At 39.7% G+C, this 23,867-nt stretch overlaps 2 protein-coding genes across 5 annotated transcripts; one reads left to right on the plus strand and one right to left on the minus strand.

Annotated features, from left to right (window-relative positions):
- The first annotated feature begins 4,767 nt into the window (after positions 1-4,767).
- LOC138202687 (toll-like receptor 1) lies at positions 4,768-8,089 on the plus strand. Its single transcript, XM_069156945.1, has 2 exons — positions 4,768-4,781; positions 4,951-8,089. Exons 1-2 carry the CDS (start codon positions 4,768-4,770, stop codon positions 7,418-7,420), a joined length of 2,484 nt encoding a protein of 827 aa, XP_069013046.1. The 3' UTR covers positions 7,421-8,089.
- Positions 8,090-12,537: 4,448 nt separating this feature from the next.
- LOC138202442 (prolactin-like) lies at positions 12,538-17,759 on the minus strand. Of its 4 annotated transcripts, none has more exons than XM_069156413.1 (6): positions 17,645-17,759; positions 17,163-17,350; positions 16,542-16,583; positions 16,262-16,369; positions 15,764-15,943; positions 12,538-14,944 (listed from the first exon to the last, which is right to left on the minus strand). In XM_069156413.1, the coding sequence occupies exons 1-6, from the start codon at positions 17,751-17,753 to the stop codon at positions 14,750-14,752; spliced, it is 822 nt and encodes a 273-aa protein (XP_069012514.1). In that variant the 5' UTR covers positions 17,754-17,759; the 3' UTR covers positions 12,538-14,749. The 4 variants fall into 4 exon arrangements, with proteins under 4 accessions (XP_069012514.1, XP_069012513.1, XP_069012515.1 ...); XM_069156412.1 differs by having other exon boundaries at positions 16,509-16,583; XM_069156414.1 differs by having other exon boundaries at positions 16,509-16,583; positions 17,649-17,743.
- Positions 17,760-23,867: the final 6,108 nt, after the last annotated feature.

Below are 23,867 nucleotides of genomic sequence, written 5' to 3' on the forward strand. Positions count from 1 at the left end.
TAAATTTGAACTTGATGATGGCACGAACTGAAAAGTCACAGGGCCAACAAAATTATGACAATTAATCCTGATTGCTGAAACAAATTGCATGGAAATCCCTTCAAAACATCTTGAGACATTTTATGCCACTAGAAACATGCCTTCTTAGTATTAAAATGTACAGGATATCATGCAATACTCTCAAAGAATGTGTTTTTTTCTCTCAAATTTAAAGAAACCTAAATCAATATGATATGTAAATACAGTGTTTAAATGTTAAATGGTTATTGATTATTCATTCCATTCAAAGCATTGACCCTGAAGAAACCAAGGCAACTATATGGGACTTATGTTACTGAATAAATGTTTGACACGTTTAGCCTGCATGTAACCCACATGGACATTGTGCTTGGACACAAGTTTCCTACAAGCACGTTACAGTACAGTTATTCACATCAGGAGGTTGAGTGCATTATAATGGAGTTGTTTTTTGTAAAATAATGTATGACAACATGCTTTCATAACCTTATTTTAAGGAAATGGCTACACTGGAAATTCCCACCACACACTATCCTGCAATTGCTCAACCAGAGAGGAGTCATATTTCCTCCAATTAGAGCTCAAGGGCTGAATTTGACATGATATAGGCTACATATGCAGTCGATAATAGAATGAACTTGAATACTAAACAGGTGTGCAAACTCCCAAAGGCCTCCAAATTGACAAGAACATTTCATCAACACACATTTTCTACAAAACTCCAGTCAAACTCTGTTACTATTTTCAGAGGCAATTTACAGAGAGGAATTTTGAAGGCTCATGCCCGAAGTGTGACAGCCTGTTGCTTGGATTCCAGGGGGCATTATAACATCCATGAGTATATAAGGCAGGACTAAAGTTAATGCAGAAGCAAACTGAGCAGGCAGCAGGTGTTTTCTCCTCTGTCTTTGTCTATGCCTCCTCCATGATTGCAGTGGTGTCATTTGAAAGTGAGACACTTCATTTTATCAGTTTGTGTTTTTCTGCAAAAACATTGTCGCTGATATTGTTTAGATTATCATCACCTGATCTCTAAATTGGTCACTATGGGGAAAAAAAATCATTAGTTATGTATGGTAAACACTTTCAGCTGCTGTGTTTAGTTTTATATATTGAATGCCTGTAGTAAGGTAAAAAGAAAAAAAAATAATTTGTGTCATCAGAGAGCATTAGAGGAGTTGAACCTGATTTACTTGAATGTGTGGAATAGTTTTTTCAGAATCTGCTCCTGGTGTAGGAAGTACAACAAACTGTCCATAAATCAGTGTTGGTGGTGAAAACATTAATATGCATTTATCGTAAAACATCTGTTTCTCTGTTTACATTGTTGTAATGACTGCTAAGACCCAACTCTTACTTTCAATTTACAAAACTCGTGTTTAATTTCACAGGTTTACAACTGTATTTTAGTACCGGTGCATTATTCTCTGTGAAATTTGTAATTAGCAGTTTCCAGCAAATTCTGATGACAAGAATAATTTTATACAAAAATCATTCTCTCACATTCTGACCAGAGAATGAACAGAAACATTGAATATAGCCTACATTTCACTGCACTACACACTCTGCCCAAAACCAACATCTACAACACACAAATAATAGTGATGACAATAGCGAAAATAATAGGGGAAAGGTTTTAAATGGCCTGAAAGGGAAATCATTTTTCCTTTGGGGAAAATGAATGTGCTCATAACTGACTTTGCAAGTGCACATTGGGGAAAACTGAAAAAAACTGTGAAGAGCATTGCTCTGCTGGACACATGCTTGTGGCATGGCCTTGAGTCAAAGTCTGTTTCCTCTTCTAACTCTCTTTTCCACTATGGTAAGGATTTGGAGTAGGTTATGCTTAGGTGTTTGCACAAATGTCTGTTGGCAATGGGAGCTCAAGTTGGACTCAGGCTAACATAAAGACCACACAGGTAACTTAAAGAGCAAACCCACTCCAGCAGTGGGTTCTGTATTGTGATTCTGGAGAAAGAAACTGACATGTTATATGTTTTGAAACTTTTAATATCATCACCTTTTATGTTTCAGGGGTGAACTTCTTAAGTTATCCAGATGAAATGGAGGAACATGATCCTTCATTTGGAGCTTATGTACACACAGTCCAATAATGATTCTCTTCAGCTCAGTTTTTGGACTCTTCCAACTTTGGAGTGAAATATTTGACTCGCTAGTCTTTGTGTCTGTTTACTGTTTGGGGCTGAGCAGGTAGTATATTAACTCATTATGAAGCTCCATAAATTATTAGAGCTAAAACCAGTGGCTTACTGTTATTCAGCACTGAACTCCCTCAGGTTTGTCACACCAGATTGTCCAAAGTTTTGTATTTGTGTGGGACATTCAAACAGCAACATATGGTTTCCTTCCTGTTTGTTTCAGATTCTACAAGCTTTGCACAAACACAGTAGAGAGGATGGACTTATGACAATAATGATGTGGGAAACCACTTGATTGGGGAAGTGGTATTCAAAGTCACTTGTGGGGTTATATGAGTACTTCAGAGAGGTGGATTCCAGAATGTTTGCCAGGGTTGCTAAAGCTGACTGAAGGTGGGTTTGTGGGGATTTTGAGTGAATCAGTGAGAAGATTAATTGAAGGAGGTTTCTTGGGTAGTGAGCAAGATTCCATGAGCTACAACTGCAAGGGGACCTTGAGGGGAGTTCTCAGATCTTTGAGGGAGGGAGTTTGTTAAAGTTACTTTAGACAATGTAGAGAGTCTCGGAGTGGACTCCAGCATCCTTATGGGATTGCAAAGGTGCTGATGTGATAATGTTAAATGTTTAACTTCCTGTGCTCGCTATAGTGCGAGGCAGTTTGGACAATTGAACTCAGACACAGTGAGTGGTGATGACTGATGTATACTGATCACTTTTAAAAAGACTTACAAAAAAAAAATACTGTGACATTGAACATCAGACACAAACAAAGGAGCACTGACATGTGGTCAGTCACCTTATAATAAAACAAGAATTGTAGGCAGCAATACTGGTGGTCCTAGCAACTAACAGTAGAGAAACTCAGAATTCACTTTGTTTTAAGTGAAAATCCACTTCAAAGACACTTAAGCATGTACAGCAATAATCAGCCTTAAAAAAAGTCATATTACTTACACATACTCACTTCCAACAAAGGAAGGTGGATATCAATCTCTCTCTCTCCCCCCCCCCCCCCCCCCCCCCCACACACACACACACACACACGCACCTTGTCTCAGTATCACATGAATATTATTTTTTGTGTGGATCCAGTTCTTTCGTAAGGCCATATGATTTTTACATTGGGGAAATGCATTTTACAGGATTTCCCTAAAATGTTTTTCAAAAATTCAGCCTGACATATTTGGGATTTTTGGAAACTTTGGGATTTCCTCTACAATTGAGTTTGAACCACTCTTGGCAGGATGGACACGAATCTGTCCTTTCATATGTTTTTAAGGAAACTGTATGTCAATCAGTAAGATTTGTTTTTATTATTTCTAAACAAGGAATGAACTTTCACCAGACATTACTGTTCTTCCTCTTTATTAGACAATAAACAATAAAATCATACATTCCACACTACACAAGATGCTTCGGACACCTGTAACCTGATCCTTGGATAGTGCCAGCTGAAGAGTCTGTCACAACAAACGGCTGCATATCACTTTTACAAACTTGATCAGTTTATTGTTGTGTGGTTGTAAATACAAACTTGGGTATCCTCTGTGTACTTACTGCTATCCACTTCTGACCAATAATATGTTTGGTGGTTGGTCAACTGCAGAAAAAACAGAGTAAAGCGTTTGCAATACCTCTGCAAATAATCAAAAGTTTTTAATGGTTTCTTAAGCAACAATTAAAAAAAAAAAACTCCCACTCTCTCAAATTGATTGTATTTTTCTAAATTTGCAATTTTATTTAGCAGGCTTTAAAGTTTAAATTTAGTTTTAAAAAAGCAATAACTTTTTTATTTTATAAGATACGTGTGTTTTTGAAATTTTTAAAATGCAAAAAAAAGTCGATTTCAAACAGTGTATACAAAAAAAATATACATATAAACAAAAGCTGTATTACAAGGTACAAATTGAGTTGACCAAAAACTGTGAAGGAAGAGAAGTCAAAATCCTATGAACTGGCCTATAGTTTAACAGTTTTTTTGGTCTTTGCAGATATATTTCTCCAGACTCTGCCACACCTCTAATCACTAACCAGCAATTTGTGCATGTTCCAGAACTTACTTCAATGTATAATATTAATAATCGATTGAATTCTACATTAGCTAATACTATTGAAAAGTACTGTATATAGAAACACATTGTCAACTTACCTGAATGACAGATCATATGTCACTTGGATTGGGACAATAAAATAACTGGATGATCAAATTGTGTGACTATACAATTGTTTATTAATTCGTTTTCATTTGATTTTAGATATAAAATTTTGTTAGACATGTTTGTTTTTCCTCACAAATATCTTAAATGTTTCTATAGTTTCATTTTATAGCTTTATCTCATCCTCATGTTTGGCTGCTGTTATAAAAAAAAAAAGAAATACAACATGAAGGCTTGCTATATTGCTGTCTGTGTTTTTCTTTCGCTGTAACCGTCAATCAAAACTTCCCCTTTCACAGTCATGTGAAATAAAACCTGAGAAAAGAGGAAATTATGGGATTAAAAAAAAGGAACACAGCTTTAGCTTTTTTATAAATTGCTCTGCAAGTCAGTGCACACATTTCAGACCTTAGTTTCTCACTGTTTCTGGAGCTATGTCCACTCGAAGGTATTGTATATTTACTTCTCTAGTAGGCTATATTTATTCTTCTATTTTGCCATACAGCTTATAGAATGTTTTGTCAACGTTTAGAATGTTCATCATCGTAATAAATTACCAAGTCCTGGAATGCATTTCATTTATTGAGTGATTTATCGAATGTATTTTGATGTTTCAGCACATGTATTGCTTGGTTGATTGGGACCATTGTCATTGTATCCCTAATGACACCTGACTGTGTCGCTGTGAAGGAAGATGACGAGGGATTTAAACTGTGCGTCACATCAAGGAGAGGAATGAAAGACTTCTCCAATCAAAATCTGACAAAAGTTCCCCCCAATCTTTCCAATGACACGCAGTATTTGGATCTTTCTCACAACTTCATCCCAAGACTGGAAGAAGCTCAGTTTATTGGACTGTCCCAGCTCTGTTTCCTGAAGATTACTCACTGTGGCCTGCAGGAGATTTCTACTGCTGTGTTCAGTCACACACCAGCACTCAATGTTCTCAATATATCTTACAATGACTTGACTTTTATGCCTCACATTTCATTGAAACAGCTGAAAGTTCTGGATTTGGTTAACAATTGGTACACCAGCTATCAAGTACCTGCATCATTTCAGTACTTAACAAATTTGAAAGTGCTGTTATTAGGTAGTAGAGCCGCTTCATCAGTTAACCACAATGACTTTGATCCCTTGATGAATGTTTCTCTGGATCATCTGGTATTGGGAGCAGGAATTCAGTGGCAAAAGTATGACTCTGGTTCTCTTGCAAAATTTAAGTCTCTCCAAAAAATTTCCCTTCAAGCATCGTTTTGTGGAAACTTCAGAATGTTGGATGACCTCCTCGTGGACATAAATGTGACACGAGCAAAATCGTTGAGATTCATCAATGTATTTCCAGATGAATGCCATGTGTGCGGAAACCCCTTTAAGAACCTTAGAACAATGCCATTTATACAAAATCTCACAATCGAAAACACCTGGATAAACAGCTCCTTTATGGAGGTGTTACTGAAGAACGTGTGGCTCTCCCAACTTTATGACCTTTCATTTGTAAACATCACTTATAATGAAGATACATCAGACGGGTTTCAGTTTCACACCATAAATCACACAATTAATCTCTACTCTGTTACATTCAACAGTGTCAATCACTATCAATACAAATATCCCACCATCAACATGAGCTTTGAGGCCATCTCAAGACTAACCTATTTAAAGTTCTCTGGGACTGGAATGAACATTTTACCCTGCAGACTCATATCTGCCCTGCCGTCACTGGAGACGCTTGATCTGTCAGATAATCTTTTAACAGAGTCAGGCTTCTGGTGGCTTCCGTGTTCTCACACCTCTGTCTTTCCCAAACTGCGGCAGCTGTCTTTAAACAAGAACCGCTTCAGCAGTCTTTCCTATATCTCTCAGATGATGCATCAGATGAAAACATTGGCATCTCTAGATCTCAGCTTCAACTCCATCCGCTTGGACAAGGACTGCTCTTGGCCTGCTCAGCTGACTGAGCTCAGCCTGGGAAACAACAACTTAGGCAACAGTGTCTTTAAATATCTGTCATCAAACTTTGAGAGGGTTGACTTGTCAAAGACGGGAATAACAGCCATAATGCAAGAGGATCTGTCCCGCTTTACAAAGCTGAAACATCTCCAACTCAGCTCCAACCGTATCCAGGTCATCCCTGCAGATCTCACTGCCCCTACTCTGCTCAGTCTCTACGTAGACCAGAATGCTGTCTCGTCTATATCCAGGGAGACTTTGGCAGGCCTTCCCGGACTTCAAACCCTTAAAGCTGGAAACAATCCATTTGTCTGCTCGTGTGATTCCTATTGGTTCGTCACTGTTTTCAACAAGTCTTTGCTCTCGGACTGGCCGTTAGACTACACATGCAGTACCCCGCCATCTTTCGCAGGCCTGTCACTGTCAGAGTACAAACCTAGTGAGCTGTCATGTGAGACGTGGCTTCAATTGGCTGTTTCTTTGCCTTTGATAATAGTAATAGCTGCAGGCATAGGTCTGGTTTTCCATAAATGCGATGGCGTCTGGTATACAAAGATGTTATGGGTTTGGATGAGGATGAAGAGGAGAGGCAAAAAACACTCCAACATGTTGAAGAATACATCATTTAATTATCATGCGTTCATCTCCTACAGTCATCAGGACTCTGGCTGGGTGGACACCCAGTTGGTGGCCTCTTTGGAAGGTGCTGGGTTTTCACTTTGTGTCCATGAGCGAGACTTTGTCCCGGGTGAATGGATCATAGACAACATCATCAACTGTGTGGAGTCCAGCTACAAGACACTGTTTGTCCTCTCCAAACATTTTGTGCAGAGCGAATGGTGCAACTACGAGCTCTTCTTTGCCCAGCACAGAGCCATCAGCGTTCAGCGGGACTCTTTAGTCTTCATATTATTGGAGCCCATTCCAGCAGACTCTCTTCCCAAGAAGTTCTTGAGACTTAGAAGGATAATGAAGAGGCAGACCTACCTCGAGTGGCCAAACAATGAACGGAAGCAGCAGGTTTTCTGGGCAAGTCTTAAATCTATGTTGCGTATGGCAGATAAATCTATTGTCCTGAAGGATGTGGCTTTGGCTATTTCAGATACAGTACCTCTGCTTACTGACCAAGTGTAAGAGTTCTAAAAGTTATCATTTTTTTCAAGTCTTTATAAAAAAAAAACAATAGACACATGATCATCAACTATGTACATTAAACAATGTACATTAAAACCGTTTTTGATTGCTGTAATGTGTTCCTCCTTGTTATACTTATACTTACATGCGTTTTGTTATTGTATGTTTTTTTTTCAAGCAGTACATTTAAGATATCTCCCTTTTAACGATGATGAATCATAACACAGACAAGGTATTATTTCAAATATAAATACAATTGAAAGGAACAAGTAAAAAAGTAATTTTTGCTGGAGTTTATAGGACATGTTTGAAAAGCATTTTAAGAAGTTAAAGTTATTTCATGTTAATGTTTCCACTGGTCATAATTGAATCACAGATATCTGTAATGTAACTCTCTTCAAGCTTAAGTGTTAAAGTGGTTTGTAATTGAGCATAAATGGAAAAAAGCAGCTATTGGACTGTCACAAAAAAAAGTACGATTTCAGCCGTACCAAATAATTAAATAAAATAATGCAATGTCTTGTCCTAGCACAGAAATGTTTTATTTGTTCAGCTGTTTTCTGTCTCATGTAAGACCTTTTCATTTAATCGAATGTCTCCCTCTACTGTTTGTAATGACGCTCTGCAACACACCAATGAATAAATTGCACTGAGGCTGCACAGCACTGATGCCATGTTTGTCTTAATATTTTTTTGATTTGACATTAAAATCCATGATAAATGTACTATTTTGATGCTATGTGCTTATAAAAAAACAACAACAAAAACAAACAAACAAGCATTTAGATTTGTGTCGTTATAATAACACTTTCCTTCAGGTTTTTTTTTAGTTTGAATGCCACTTTGTTTTTGGTCAAGACACGCTTGTACATCCATTTTAGTTTCAAACTTGCATGACCACATTTTTATTGTCATTTGAGGACTTAAGTGAGACTTTACAAATGATTGTGCATTTTTCCTGGATAAGAAAAGTGACTACTTCAACTTTGAGATCATTATATTCTCTTGATTATATGAACTATATATATATACTGTATATACACATAAATGTATAGATTGTATTTGCATCTGAATTTACTACATGCAAACTGTGTTGGGTAAGTAGCGTAATCACATTACGTGAAAGTTGAAAATATCGTTGAGTGCCTTGTATAAGGCAATTCATGTTTTTCTTATGCATTACATAAATCTATGCAAATGTAGTAAGGAGGAGAAAAGGAAGAGTGAGGAATTAAGATAAACAGAGAGAGAGAGAAATAGTTGTGTTGCTGTGTCGTTAACCAAACTCTAAAGTCAGGGAAATAACTGAAGTACACACATGGAATAAAGAAACACACAACTGCATTTCAATCCTTATTATGGACACTAATAACAGACTTCCTTATAAGCTGTTTTATATTGAGCCTATCCTTTAAATTAGAGGTCTTCAACAGGGGGTCCGCGACCCCTAGGGGGTCCGCAGAGGTACTGCAAGGGGTCATGAAATCTTTGGTTGATTAGACAATTTTTTATGTTTTTTTTAATATTTTTCCCCCCAATTTTTTTTCTCACAAATTGAAATGTCTTTAAATACACATTAACATGAATCCAACATATTGTAGCGCTGCAATATTATTTGAAAAGAAGATACTGTTGTAATTTTTTTTTTTTTTTTTAAACAATGACATTTACTTGTTTAAAATAAAAACATGAATATATGAACCTGTGTATTATTTGAATAGCTTAGTAATGAATGCACAATAACAAGATATGTTTATACATGGCACTAGGCCCAGTTTAATATAAAACACAATTTTAAACAATATATATCGTAGGGGGTCCCTGCTCCATCTCTTTATCAGTTTGGGGGTCCTTGGCCTGAAAAACGTTGAAGACCCCTGGTCTAGAATATATTGTCTTGAAGGATGTTGAAAGTTTGTCTTGATATTAAAGTTATTAAAGTTATTAAAGCAAAAAAGAAGTTCAAACCATAACAGACACCTCAGAAGGTCCCAGTAGAACTCGGTGTTGACAGTCTGACCCTGGGGGACGAATTCACAGTGACACAACCCCGCCGACGTCAAAGAAAACCCACCTGGTGTCTCCTGACCTGACATGTTTTCTTCAGTCTTGGACGGTGAAGCTCCGCCTCCTCTTGAAACGTGAACATCTCTTAGTACACCTCGCCTGGATATTCCCTTCCATTATGACATCATCAGGTCTATACTTAGACATCTGGCAAACTGTGAGGTCATTCCGTTCCAAACCTTGCATCTGCTGACACAATACCCTGAGCGAGTTTTAAGATAGTTAGCTAGATAGAGAGAGAGAGAGAGAGAGAGAGAGAGAGAGAGAGAGAGAGAGAAAGTTTGTATTAATCCTACAAGGGGAAATTTACATAGACAAAAGAAACAGGTCAGTAATACAAGATTAGTTCGAAAGCGAGTTAATCTGCCTAAGGCACCAACAACAGCGCCTGGCAGCAGATTTTCAACAAGTTCTCAGGAACAAAAAAGGAAAGGAAACGCCAAAAGAAAGAAGCCCTAATCAGGGAAAAGGAAGCTCTACTCCAACAGGTGGAGGAGCTGAAGGCTGAGCTGCAAAGGGCCGAGGAGCACGACGTCTCTCAGGAGAAGAACCTCACACAGCTCTCCAACAACCTGAAGTCAGAAAAGAAAGAAAACAAAGAACTCTGGGACCAGATTGAATACTTGACCGTCGAGCTCCACAAAGAAAAGACCTTGGCAAAGGAGCAGCGCGATCTGTATCGCAACGAGAGAGCCAAGTATTTGGAGCAGCAGAGACTGAGGATCACATTTAGCAGAGAACTAGAAGAAATCCGGAGCCGGCTGGCTAATGAGAGGAAACAGGTGAATCTGCTGGTGAATAAGCAAAATTAAATGAGGAAGGAGGTTGAAAACATGAGAGTTTTACACCGTGGCAACCAGAGATATGACGCTGAAAGAACAAAGAGTCACACCCCTCAACAGCAACTTGAGACAGAAAGGAGGTCTCACTCTGAAACTGTATCAGCACACCAGCAGGAGATCCAGAGGCTGAAGGCTGACTGAGAGGGATTGAAGTACAGAATGGAGCAGCGCAGCCAACTGTTACGCAAAGAGAAAACCAAGAGTTTCAATGAGTGGACAGAGAAGATGAAACTGGGAAAACAGCTAGAAGAAACCAAAAGACAGAACGACACCTTTCAGCACCTTCTTGAGACAGAAAGGAGGTCTCACTCTGAAAACGTTATCAGAGCAGCAGCAGGAGATCCAGAGGCTGAAGGCTGAACGAGATGCATTCAAGCAAGAAACGAAGCAGCAGATTCCACTCCTGCAAAGAAGACGCCATAATCCTAACCATTACCCCTCACTCTAATCCCTAATTCCTAATCCCTAATCCCTAATCCCTAACCCTAACCCTATCCCTATCCCTATCCCTAATACCTATCCCTAATCCTAATCCTATCCCTATCCCTATCCCTAATCTCTATCCCTAACCCTAACCCAAGCAAATAAATAATAAAAACTATTATACTATATTATTTTGCCATTTTGTCTCATCACTTGTGACTGTACATTTCAAGCAGGTTCAATTTAGAATAACTTGGTTAAAAAGCAAGAAAAACTCCAAAGCTCTCTTCTTGCAAAATTTAAAAAGCCCTTATTCAGATGACAATTTCATGGTGAACATTGAAAAACAAGGACAATGCTTGTACATATTTAACCAGAACTGGGTTGCAACCCACGCGCAGCTGCACAAACAGCGTTCTTCCTTTGTTGTCTAGAACAGAGGTCTTCAACAGGGGGTCCCCGGAGGTACTGCAGGGGGTCTTGAAATTTTTGGTTGATTAGACAATTTTTCATGTTTTTTTCATATTTCTTTCCCCCAATTTTTCTTCCACAATTTAAATGTCTTTAAATACACATTAACATGAATCCAACATATTGTAGTGAATGGATAAATGGAGGCAGAAGATGTTATCTCACATGACACAGGAGCTCTCTCAAACTGGGCACCTGTTCACTGGCAGCGTGAGACTAACCTGGACCTGTCCCTCCAAGCCTCCTGCACACAAAGAGGAGGACCTGCCCCTATCGCTGCTGTGCCAATCACAAGGCCGCATGTTACATGCTGGCTTTGTCAGGTTCCCCATGATTGACCTTCAGTCCCCAGCTGACTAAGATCCCAGACACAAGGACGCACGCTGCAATGTTATTTTAAAAGAAGATACCGTTGTACAAACAAAAATGAAAAAACAACATTTACTTGTTTAAAATAAAAACATGAATATATGAACCCGTGTGTTATTTGAATAGCTTAGTATTGAATGCACAATAACAAGGTATATTTATACATGGCACTAGGCCCAGTTTAATATAAAACACAATTGTATACAATATATATCGTAGGGGGTCCCTGCTCCATAGCTCTATCAGTTTGGGGATCCTTGGCCTGAAAAACGTTGAAGATCCCTGCTTTAAACATTAGCTTGTAGCTTGGTATCAGTTCCTCAACTTTTGTAGGTGTATTAAAAATAGCTTTTTCACTTTGTTAATAATTTTTTAATAATGCACTCAGTAAAGAGTGCTTTATTTTTATACCTGATATGCAGGAATGAGAAAACTTTTCTGTCCAAATAATTAGATGAAAAGCTGGCAATGTTGTGCAGTACTTCATATCTGTTTTTCAGTTAAAATTTTATTTTGATCTAAATTTGTGAAAAGCCTTAACAATCTATTTGGTTAATTTTTTTTAATTCTGTATTTAAATGCAGAACAATGATACAATTTCTATTGCCATTGTACTGGTCAGACTTGTGATTGGCCCCTAAAAAGTAATTGTACTAATTCAGCTTGAGGCCAGTGATCCTGTTTCTGTTGAAATGATTTGAATGAATTGGGCGTAAAATTTGCCCCTGTGTTTCCAGGAAAGTGTTGTTCCTCTCCAGCGGGTGAATCTGTTGTCCTTGTGGGTCTGCTCTACATGTCTTTATCAGTGCCAACAAATGTTGCGTGCCATTTGTGTGCCATCTGTTGGACTTTTCGGGCTTATGCTAGTACAGCACCAATATGTGTCAGCCCCCAGTCCTGCATATTCTTTAATGAGGCAATAGGAGAGAATCGGCTGGTCTCAAAAGCATTTATTATAAAAGCAACAGAGTATCAGATCTCCAGCTAGGAGCCCAGACCATGTGTCCCTGACGACAACAGAGTGTGTCAGTTCGCGAAGTCTGACTGACTGTCTGTCCCTGGCTCCTGTATTATATAGTACATTGTATAGGCAGTTCCTCTGGGGTGGTGGCTTCCTTCAATTGGCTCTCTGCCCGGTGTGTTGTCTGCCATGAGTTGGCTGCATGTCGGTAGCCTTGGCTGGGCACCTGGCGCCGTGATGTCGTCAACAGTCACTGCCTATCTGGAGTTGTCCCCAAGACAGTGTCGTGTGCTGCGGAGATTTAGCAAACAACAGATACATGTGCCCTTATCTGGACAGTGACGTGTGCTGCGGAGATTAGCAAACAACAGTGAAATATCAGACAGTGAAATTCCCACACATCCCTGCACCAGACCAGTTTTTGTAAGAGGCTGCATCTAGGAGTCTGTGATGAAGGACAGCTTGGCACTGGTGCCTGGTATGCCTCTCCAGTGCCATCAGTTCATCACGTGTTCTCTACTGTTGCAGCTGAACAGGCCTCCTTGTTTTGAACCTTGTATCAGGTTTGCTTAATCTTCACCGGGCACTAAATTTAGAGAATCTTCTTTCAATGACCAACAATTTATAGCTGCGATTGTTTATGTTGTACCCACATACCAGATGAAAACTTACTGGGCTGTGACCCTCTGTGACAGTGGGAAATAATGACTTTCCTGTTCATAACCGGTGCTTCATTAGGACAGCTGTCCAGATTGCTGCTCTGAGATGTCCCACAGTCCTCGGCCTTGTGCCATGGAGGTGCCTTCTGTGGTAGTGCACAAGCAGTGCCGAAATACCAGTACCGCAGAACGATGCTGAACGCACAAAACCAGTTGACTCCTCTAGCTGGTTTTCCTGTATAGGATACCATCTTAGAAGTGAAGTTTCTTCCACTTGACTGAAGGCGAAATCATCCCGCAGAGATTTTATGAGCTGGTCATGATTTATGGTTGGGAGCACCTCTGGCAACTGTAAGCTCGAACTATCTTGCTACAGGTTCAGGACAGGGAAATATGCAGCGTCTCCTTGCTTAGAAGCTCGGCTGCCGTCCCATGTCACCAAAATGGAAGTTCCTCTGTACATGAGTCAGCATAGCTGCCAATGTCTAATGGACAGTGTGTCGGCATCCCCCATCGATAGCCAAGCACATTGAGTTTGGTGGTGCTCATTACATATGTCAACAGACTGTTATTCGGATACACAGTGAAGTTGGGTACGTAGAAGGGGTAATCTCATAATTTCTCACTTATGGCCCCCTTAACACCAGAAATACAAGTTTTCCTGAAGGAATGTTGGTTAGTGCTCTGGATCTATAGGCAATTACCCTGAGCTTCCCTTCTTGGGGTTGGAATACCACAGCACCAAGCCCTTGTTCTGATGTGTGTGTGTAGCACAAAAGGGAGGTCGAAGTTAGGATAACCAAGCAAATTGGAAAGGATTTGTATGAGCTGGTCTAAGGCTCTTTGGTGTTTTTCCATCCACTGTATCAGGGTCTGTGATGACAGCTGTACTCCTTTAGCCTGCACTAAGGCGTTTTCAAATATTTATGGTCTGGACTCAGCGTATTAAGAGAGAGTTGGTGGCTTTGACTGTTGCAACAACATTCTAAGACATGATTGATTTTGACCTCCTTTAGCAGCTCTTCTGAAGCACATATGTTTTACGAGTACTCTGTTACAATAGACCCTTCTTTACTGGGTGAACTGTGGGCCTCAGACACTGAGCATCATGTGTGATTTGTCATTATACTCTGATGACAAATCTTTGCACTACCCATTTTCTCAGTAGAAATGGAAAAAAAAAAAAAAAAAAAAAAAAAAAAAAGGTTTTTCTTGAAATGTTTATATAATTACTAGATTTCAACATGATATGCATTTTACAGAAGTGTATCGTAACATGTATTACACTCATTCAATCCTGTCCATCCTTGGTGAGGATGGACTATATAATATCAGGCATGAGGGGCAGGGTGGGAAGAGTCTTTGGGTTCACACTTCAGTCATCATGGGACTGAATATATGTGTGTAACATCCAATACTTTGCAGATCGAAAACAACAAAAACTACAGCTTTATCTGTGTAGTTTCTAGTCAAATAATTTCCATTCCATTGTTGATATTTCCAAAGGTTAAACACAATCTCCATTGTTTTTTGGCCTTTAGCATCCATGCTCTGGAACAATGCGACATTTAAGAATTTTCAGGTAGTTCTGGACCTTGTTGGAGTCTCGGCGAAAGCAGTAGAGGAGGTCATAGTCTTTCATGAGGCGCCACTCTGCACTGTCTGATGCCAAATAAGCCTCAGGAGAAGCAAGGCTGCTAACAGAGTTACTTATTAGTCCCAGCATCTGCATCTGAAGCAAAAAGGACACAAATATGCACATCAGCTTCGTACAATTACAACAAACTGCACTCATGAGAAAGAAGACATCATTGTTTATGAGCACACAATCCTGGAAATGACTAAGTACAAGAAGTCAAAGGTAGGTTGACTTCTTGAAGGGTATCTTTTTTGTATTGGGTTTATCTTGATTTTTTATTTTATTTATTCACTGTTTATTTCAGCCATTTTAGTGTATTTAAAAAAAAAAAAAAAAATCACAAAACAGATTTGATACAGAATATGCATTATAATCTAAACTATACACATTCCAGGGAGAAGAAAGTCTGAATGCCTGCACTTTTTTTTTTTATCAACTGAAGTGTGTGTGTGAGAGCGTATATAAGTGTAGTCTATTTCTTTCTTAATGTCTAGATTGTGGTTTAATGTTTGCCTAGATTCCGAGCAATAGGTCATCTGGAGGTGAGCAGTGCTTTTTTGATTTTTTTTTTTTTTAATGACGCAAGGACCTTTTTTTCAGTCACTTTCATTCACAGTCAATTACTTTGGTTATACAACTACACAAGAAACTACATCCCAGGAAGCTACATTAAACAGCACCTCCCAGCATTTACCACAAATATTGGTACATTTTGATGAATGTGATGCAGTGAGACAGTGACTTTGGGTTCTAAGTCTCCTCTTTGGGATAGAAATGTTAGAATGAACTCTTCACTTAACTCTACGATTTAATGTCCCTTTTTGGATCAGTGAAGTATTTCTGATTCTGACTTGAAGCAAGTACTGTAACTGGGTGATATACTATTTCACTTTGGTATAAGGGATACAGTACCTTCTCAACCACTTTCTGTACACCTTTGCGTAGCTCGAGCACCATGTCACTCATTTCAAGAGATTTATTAGAGCTGAAGTTATTGAAGTCATGGTGGTGAGCCATGTTCTGGTGGAAGTGCCACAAAGGATCTCTCCATGCCACCAGTAACTTTAGGATTACCTCCGTCAGTTCCTCTCTCTACGGTGATAATGGGACAGTTAAACACATAATACATTTTAAAAAACCAGTTCAAACTGAAGTCATCCTTTGACAGTTGTTTGTAGATAGTCATACGCTTGAACCACTGATTGTTGTTGGAGTATTGGGATGATGCAAAAATATAAGTAAATGGATGCAAAATGAAAAAAATAATAATATTAAGTAATATAGATAATACAGGAAAACTTTTGAAAATTTAAAATCGAAAACATTTCTCAAACATCCATATGAGGTGTTGCACAAAAGAGCAAAGATCAAACAGCTTAGCTCAAGAAAGGTTTTAAAAGGGTAAATCACCGCCATTCTCTGAGCGTTCTCCTTGCCATTTGGGGTAAGGATGGTAGAGGTGTGACAGTTGCGACTGACCCGGCCGATCTGATTCTTACTGGGCAGGAAGTAAAGCTCCTGACGAGACAAAAATGAAACAATGTCAGAGGTCAGGTGTCATATAAATGTCAGCTATGGCTAGAGTGCAGAAGTGATGAATGAAATAGTAGAATGTGGTGTGTGTGCGTGTGTGTGGGTGTACACAGATTTTTGTTACCTCTATGGGACCTTTTCCGGTATAAACACTGACCTTGTCTGGATCAGTAGACCTCATGGGGACCAAAGCCCGGTCCTAAGAAGGAAAATCATAATGTCTTAGGATCCTAGTTAATGTTCGGACAAGAAGTGAATTGAAGTTAGATCAAGATAAGGGTTATGCATGATCTGATTATAGTTAAGGGTAGGATTAGGGTTTGGTTAGGCTGTCAATCAATGGACATCAATGTGATCTTCGAAGGATAGTTGGGCAAATGTTTGTGTTTATGTGTGTGTCTACACTCAGTTCCCTGTTTAGCTAATACTAAGTCAGTCTAACACAACACAATTGGAGTCTAAAGTTTAGAGAGGTGTTGATTCAACTAATCATTTCCGATGCTGCAGTCGGTGGTACTGTGTAACTGTATTGTGTTATACCGACAGGTGTTTCTATTATTTTGTCCATCCTATCTAAATCAACAAGAGTCGATTAAATAATGGAAAAACTCAATACAGCAATATTATAAAATAACTTTGTATAAAAATGTTGTCATGTTTAAGGGGCATTTACACATTGTCAACAAAAAACATTTAGTTTATCCCCATTTCAAATTCAAACATATTCATTAACATCATTAGGGAAATATTCTGAGACTATTTGTATGAAGAGACTTACAAATTCAGAATGAAGGTCGTTTGAAATGCCGTGCATCCTGGCTGAGTGTTGAATGACCCGGTCAAACAGGTTGGCCAGGGAGAGACCATGGCACCCAGCCTGGGCATTGATACAGTGGGGTGCTGCATCCACGCTGGTCAGCCTTCTACAGAACATCAGAAAAACCAACACTACCCACACGACACAAACTAGAAGAAACCAAAGACCAAGAAAAGAACAAGATAGGAAATAAAACAAAGCAACTCACAGACAAGTCTCAACATGAATTATATCCTTATCTTAAGAATCGCACCATTGACAATGTGAATGTGCGTTTTTTTAAATGTGCAAGAGAGGTATGAAATTTTACGAGTTGAATTAAGTCACAAAGCCATCATGGAGTGGTGGGTTGAAAAATTATGGGATGAGACCAAGATGACATGCAGAAAAAGTGATTGTTCGTCTTTTTAGTTCTTTTATGCAAAGTTCTATTCCTGAAATACCTGCCTGATTTGATGTTTCCAAGCATCCTGTAGAGTGCAGAGGAGCTCCTGTCTCAGAGCCGAGAGCACAGATAGAAGCGTTTCTATGCAAAGACCGTAGGATCTTCATATAAGAGTCCCTCCCTTCCCTTTTACACCTCAATATCAAAGAGAAAAAAGAGGGAGGGAGAGAGAGAGAGAGAGAGGGTGGGGCAGAAAAGACAGAACCTTTATAATGATTTGTCCTGTGACATAGAGGTAATCAGTACACAACAAAATCATGTAGTATATATGACATTTATACATTTCTGTGCCAGTGTTTACCAGCTGTCTAATTTTTTCAACAGCAGCCCTTCAGCAAGATTTTGTAAGACATTTTTTATGGTTTTGTATCTTTACAGTGTAGAATGTTTTCATTGTCTGAAAATTCGGATTATTTCAGCAAAATGGCTACATACCCGAGGTTATTTTATTCCTTCCTGTGCTTATATATATATATATATATATATATATTTGTACAAGCGTATACATATGAAACGAAACAATGTTGTAGTGGCTTCAGGATAAGTCTCTGACTGCCCTTATGTGACCCTGCCCTGAAGATGACAGTTCTGACCGCTCTGCACGAAAAATTTAATAAACTGCCTAAATCCAGGTGTTCAAAGGTTGCAGACACTTACTAAGAAAACTTGAAGCTGTAATGGCTGCCAAATGGGGCTTCTACAAATCATTGAATTAAAAGTCTAAATACTATTTTGATGACTGATTTCAGTTTTTGATTTAAAATTAAATACATTTGGAGGCAACTGTGTAATCAGATAAAGATTTGTCTAAAAGGATAATTTATCTTGTCTTAAAGAGAAACTGACCCGATTTTTTTGTGGTAGTTGCCATAGGGGTAGATTTTTAACTCAATGAAAGTTTTAGTGACCGTTAGTAGCTTGTGCTCCACGTGACTCAACTGCACGCTCACAAACACACTTACATACACACCGGAGAGTAGTGTTGTTGGGCAGATGGTCTCGTGCTGTCATATTCAGACTGACCTTCAGAGTAACAGGGTGACTGTTACATTCATACATGCCCACTGGCCTGAACCCCGCTAGGCTTTGGCCTTTTACTCCCTATTTAGAACATAACAATTTCCACTGTGAAGACTGACTTGCAACTCAACTTACCATATTTAAATATTTTGTTGTTCATTTGGGTTTGGGTTCTTTTTCAAGAATTATACATCAAACTGATACCCTTAATGAAACTGTCACTGTGGTTTTTACATGCACTGGTAAAACTGTAATCGATTTACATTTCATAGTTCTTTTTGTACAGTCACATTTATTTAAAAAAGTAATTAGTGTCTATGCAGTTTGTGGTGTTATATTGCAACCACTTCAATGACAGCAATTACACAAACTATTTTTAATAGCCCTGACTGTCTATCGTAAACTATTCTCACAAATTGTGTTTCACATTTGTGGTGGTGGTAGTGTGTGTGGAGGGGGGTTAGATAATTTAACATGCATGATTCACTTTTATTGGGATTGATTTCTAACTTTATTTGTAAGTCACCTTCCTCCAGCCACAGGAGCATATCTGCAATTTTTCTCTCTCTACATTTGATACAGCCGTGTACTGAATTACCCTCTCTGCTCGTCATCAATTATTATCCAAGGTCAATAGCTGGTGGTCCTGCCTGTGAGTCATATTCAACCTGTGCTCTCGCTGACTTTGGGGGTATGCTCTTTTTCAAACTTAGCTTTAAAAGCAACAACCTAATATAACGATGACGTCAGTCCGATGACTGACATCATCATGGATTTCCATTACACACAAGTATATTTCCTCTCGTAAATTTTTTTTATGAAAAGCTTCCACGGCATTTAAATATTTAAAAACAAAAAAATGATATGCACTTGTATGCACATATTCTGTGATCTGACACCTTTCTTTCAAAGCAAGCAGCAGGGTTTTTCTGTGGGGTCAGACAACATGGGCCAGACTCTGCTCCCCACGTGCAACAGCAAGCCTTGGGCGCTGATGACGCTGCCATTGTTTCACTGAATGTGCTTCCCTTGACCATATTTGGAAGGGACTAACAACTAAATACCGTGAACATCCCACAAGACCTGCGTGGAGATGCTTTGACACAATCATCTGGACATCATTATTTGGCTGTTGTCAAAGACGCTCAGATCTTTTTACTTGCCTGTTTTCCCTCCTTTCACCACGTCAACTTCAAGAACTGATTGTTCACTTACTGTCCAACCTTTTGACAATGCCATTGTAATTAGATAATCTATGCCAATCACTTGACCTGCTCTTGATTTAACATTGTGGCTGATTTGTGTGTATGCAATAATTACCACCTTTTTGGACTTCACTTTCCAAAGATTGAAGTTAGTTGAGGAGTGAGCCTGTTGTGTTAGCTTTGTCTGTCAACTCTGGTGGATAAAACATTGCTTGGTGATGGAAAAGGCCTCACTTACTACATCGCTTGGGATTTTTCCCCAAATTTTGCTATTAACAAGCAGCCCGTTCAATTCATAATACTGTAAAGGCAGGGAATTTCATCAACAGGCTCAATAATGATTGTGTTACCTTATTCGACCATAGATAATGAGTGACCTATATTTTAGTGATATAAATATTACATACTACTTTGAGATAAAGTGCAAAATGGTGTTATTTTTACCATGGGAATGGTTACTTATATTTACAACTTTATTGTAAGTAAAAAAATTCAATTTTATTTATATAACGCCAAATCACAACACGGGTTATTTCATGGCACTTAACACATTCTTTACAGCAGAACTTTACAGCATTATACAGAGAAAACCAACAATTCAGCAATTCCCACATAAGCTAGGAGGCAAAAACTCTTCTTTAAGGGAGAAAAACCTCCAACAGAGCTTCCCTCTCAACTCCCTTTCAACAGCAAGAAACCTCTGACAGAACCAGGCTCAGAGGTGGACCTCAACCGGTGAGAGAGTGTAGTGAGAGGAGAGCAGAGAGAGAAAAGGATAGCATAGAGATCCAAAACATTCCAAAACTGTTGGTGGGGCCGACAATAACATGTGGCTCCATGACGGGACATCTGCAAAAGAAAGAACAGAAACTACGTGAGCAAGGAAACTGTATGGTGAGGCAACAGACAATAAACCAAATCTGTGGGAGAGTATATTTGAGAGAGTGAAAGAGTGAGAGGAAGCTCAGTTCATCACAGGAGGTCCACCAGCAGCCTCAGCCTATAACAGCATAACTGCAGGATGGTTCAGGGCCACCCGAGCAGCTTTATCAAAAAGGAAAGTTTTGAGTCTAATCTTAAAGCTAGAGAGGGTTTCTGCCCCTCAAACACAAACTGGGAGCTGGTTCCACAGGAGAGGAGCCTGAAAACTGAAGCTCTGCCTCCCATTCTACTTTTGGAAACTCTGGGAACCACAAGCAGGCTGAGAGAGAAGATCTCTGTCCGGATGATGTGGTTCTATAAGATCTCTGAGATAAGATGGAGCCTGGTCATGAAGAGCTTTGTAAATCAGCAGGAGAATTTTAAATTCCATTCTTGATTTAACAGGAAGCCGATATATGATCTCTCCTGCTGAATCCCGTCAATACTCTTGCTGCAGCATTTTGGATCAACTGCAGGGTGTTTAATGAGTAATTTGGACATCCTAACAACAAGGAATTACAATAATCAAGCCTGGAAGTAACAAAAGCATGAATGAGTTTTTCTGCATCACGCTGAGGAAGATTTTTCCTGATTTTATTAATATTGAGTGGATGAAAGAAGGCAGTCCTGGACACTTACTTTATATGGTAGCTAAAGGACAAATCCTCATCAAAGATGACTCCAAGGTTCCTCACAGTGGTTCTGGAGGCCAGGACAATGTCATCGAAAGTAACTATGTGATTAGAGAACGAGTTTCTGAGGTATTTAGGACCAAGTACAATAACTTTCATTTTGTCTGAATTTAGAAGCAGGAAATTGTTGGCCATCCAGGCCTTTATCTCTTTCAGACATTCTTCAAGTTTTACTAACTGATTTGTTCCGTCTGGTTTTATAAAAAGATATAGCTGCATGTCATCTGCATAACAATGGACGTATATGCAGTGCTTCCTGATGATATCTCCTAATGGAAACATGTACAAAGTGAAACGTATTGGGCCTAACACTATGTGTGGGAAGTAGTGTTAGTTACTCTTCAATGACTTGAAGAGTGCTAGCTCTCTTTTTTTCTTTTCTTTTTATTGTGCATGTGCTTTTCAGGACTCGTTAACTGCTTGGCAATTAACCAGCCCAACATTTGCCAAATCAACCAAGCAGGACTGAGTTTTGATGGCAATGTGATGGTGGCCTCCTGACAGAAAAGAATAGCACCTTCATTTATTGTGTGAGGTTGAAGGGAAGTTTGCGAAGTACTTAAATAGCAAGGGTATACAAGCACACACTGAGTAAAGAACAACAACATGCTGTACTGAAAATAAACACCTTAGGTGGTTAAAAAGTTAAAACCCATGTACCTGGCTGAGTTGCTCAACACAGAGGAGTTATATCAGGAGTCCCTCTGTCTGTCACTAATGAGGATATTAAAGCTGAACTGAGAGGAGGAAAAATGCTTGCTGAATGCCAAACACATTATTTCAAAAAGAAATGGAGAAAGAGTAGAAGCTTTGTCTGTAATCATTGACTAGGCTCTACAGCAGGTGGTGAGAACAGCCCAAACCATCACGGAACAGCCTTACCAACCACTAGAGTACACCTACTAGACCAGGGTCAACAGGAGGGCCCGCAACTGTCAGGATCCGTGCCTTTCCCTGTGTATTTTTCTCTCTGTTTCCCCCGATCACCCTTCCTTATGTGTTGTATGTCATTCCCCGTGTTTGTTTTGGTTTGTCATGTGATTTGTGTTTTGGTCAGTGTCTGGAGGGTTTGGATTCTTCCAATGCCTGCCTCCAGACACCTCCTAGTACCACTCCGCTGATCAGCTGGCACAGATGCGTCTAATCCCACTAATCACTGCCTATCAGTATATCAACCCCAGTTCTGCACTCCACCTTTGTCAGTCCGTTCCATCAGCTCGTCTGGTACCACGCTGCAGCGCTCATTGTAAGTGTGACTCCCGTCACGCTGCTTCTGTTTCTGACCTATATCTGTCTTCTACCTACAGCAGTTCCACCAGCGTGCCTGTCTGACTGATTGTGTTTCGCCCTGAAACTCACCTGTATCCAGCGTCGGTCAAAGGAGACCACCCGAGAGAGAGCTCCTGCGTAGATCCTCAGAGATCACCAGAGAGAAAGTACGTTGAGCGTCCTCCGTCCGTCCACGGAGATCACCAGACTCAACTCGCCTGTAAATCCCGCGTTGAAGCCACGGAGATTACCGGTTGACATCTTTCGCTGGTAATCCTGTGTCGGACCTCAGGATCTACACAGTCAACCCTGCCTCCTGTCCAGCATTGATCCACGGAGATCATCAGAGACTCTCCTCCAAATCCGGTAGCGGTTCACACAGACTGCCTGCATGGCTCACCTGCCAGCTGACCTACTCGACCCAGACTGTGCCTGCTGACGTGGAGCCTGGGGACTCTCCACGGGGAAGCACATGTTCACTCTACACCTGCTGTGGGCTCACTTGTTCACCACTCTCTCCCCAGTCCAAGCACCAGGGATCCAGAGGAGGAACCCTGGTCGCTTGGACTGATTTCATCTTTAAAGCCGCCTGCATTTTGCTTTAATTCACATGCAATCATTGAGTACCAAAGGATTGAACTGTCACGACCATATCTACATATTTTAAAAAAAATATTGTTATTGTTTCAAATACCTCTATATGAACACTAACACACAACAGCAACCACCCTCAACATAACCTATTCACGCTGCTGCCATCAAAGACACTACAGGAGTGTGAAAGCAAGGACCACAAGACTGGAAAAACTTCCCACAGGCCATCAGGTTTGTGAATGACAGTCACCCACATGCTAGGTTTTTTTTTTCACCTATCCAGTAAGGTCGTTACTTCAGTTCTAAGATGTTCTAAATGTCACAGAATGGGTGAGTCAGACAGATGGATCAGATAGGCCCACATGTCACCTCCCACAAGTGCAGAGTGAAAGAAGCAACCATGTTAGTGGACCGAGTAAATTTTGTGACATTTATATGCAAGGTAGTGGTATGTGGCAATAGAGCAAAGTAACAGGACTGAGAGAATTGAAACATTGGTGGAAGCGGCAAAAGAGCACCG

The sequence above is a fragment of the Embiotoca jacksoni genome, unplaced genomic scaffold (assembly GCF_022577435.1).
Source record: "Embiotoca jacksoni isolate LCO1_2020_lvr unplaced genomic scaffold, fEmbJac1.0.p SCAF_21, whole genome shotgun sequence".
Lineage (NCBI taxonomy): Eukaryota > Metazoa > Chordata > Actinopteri > Embiotocidae > Embiotoca > Embiotoca jacksoni.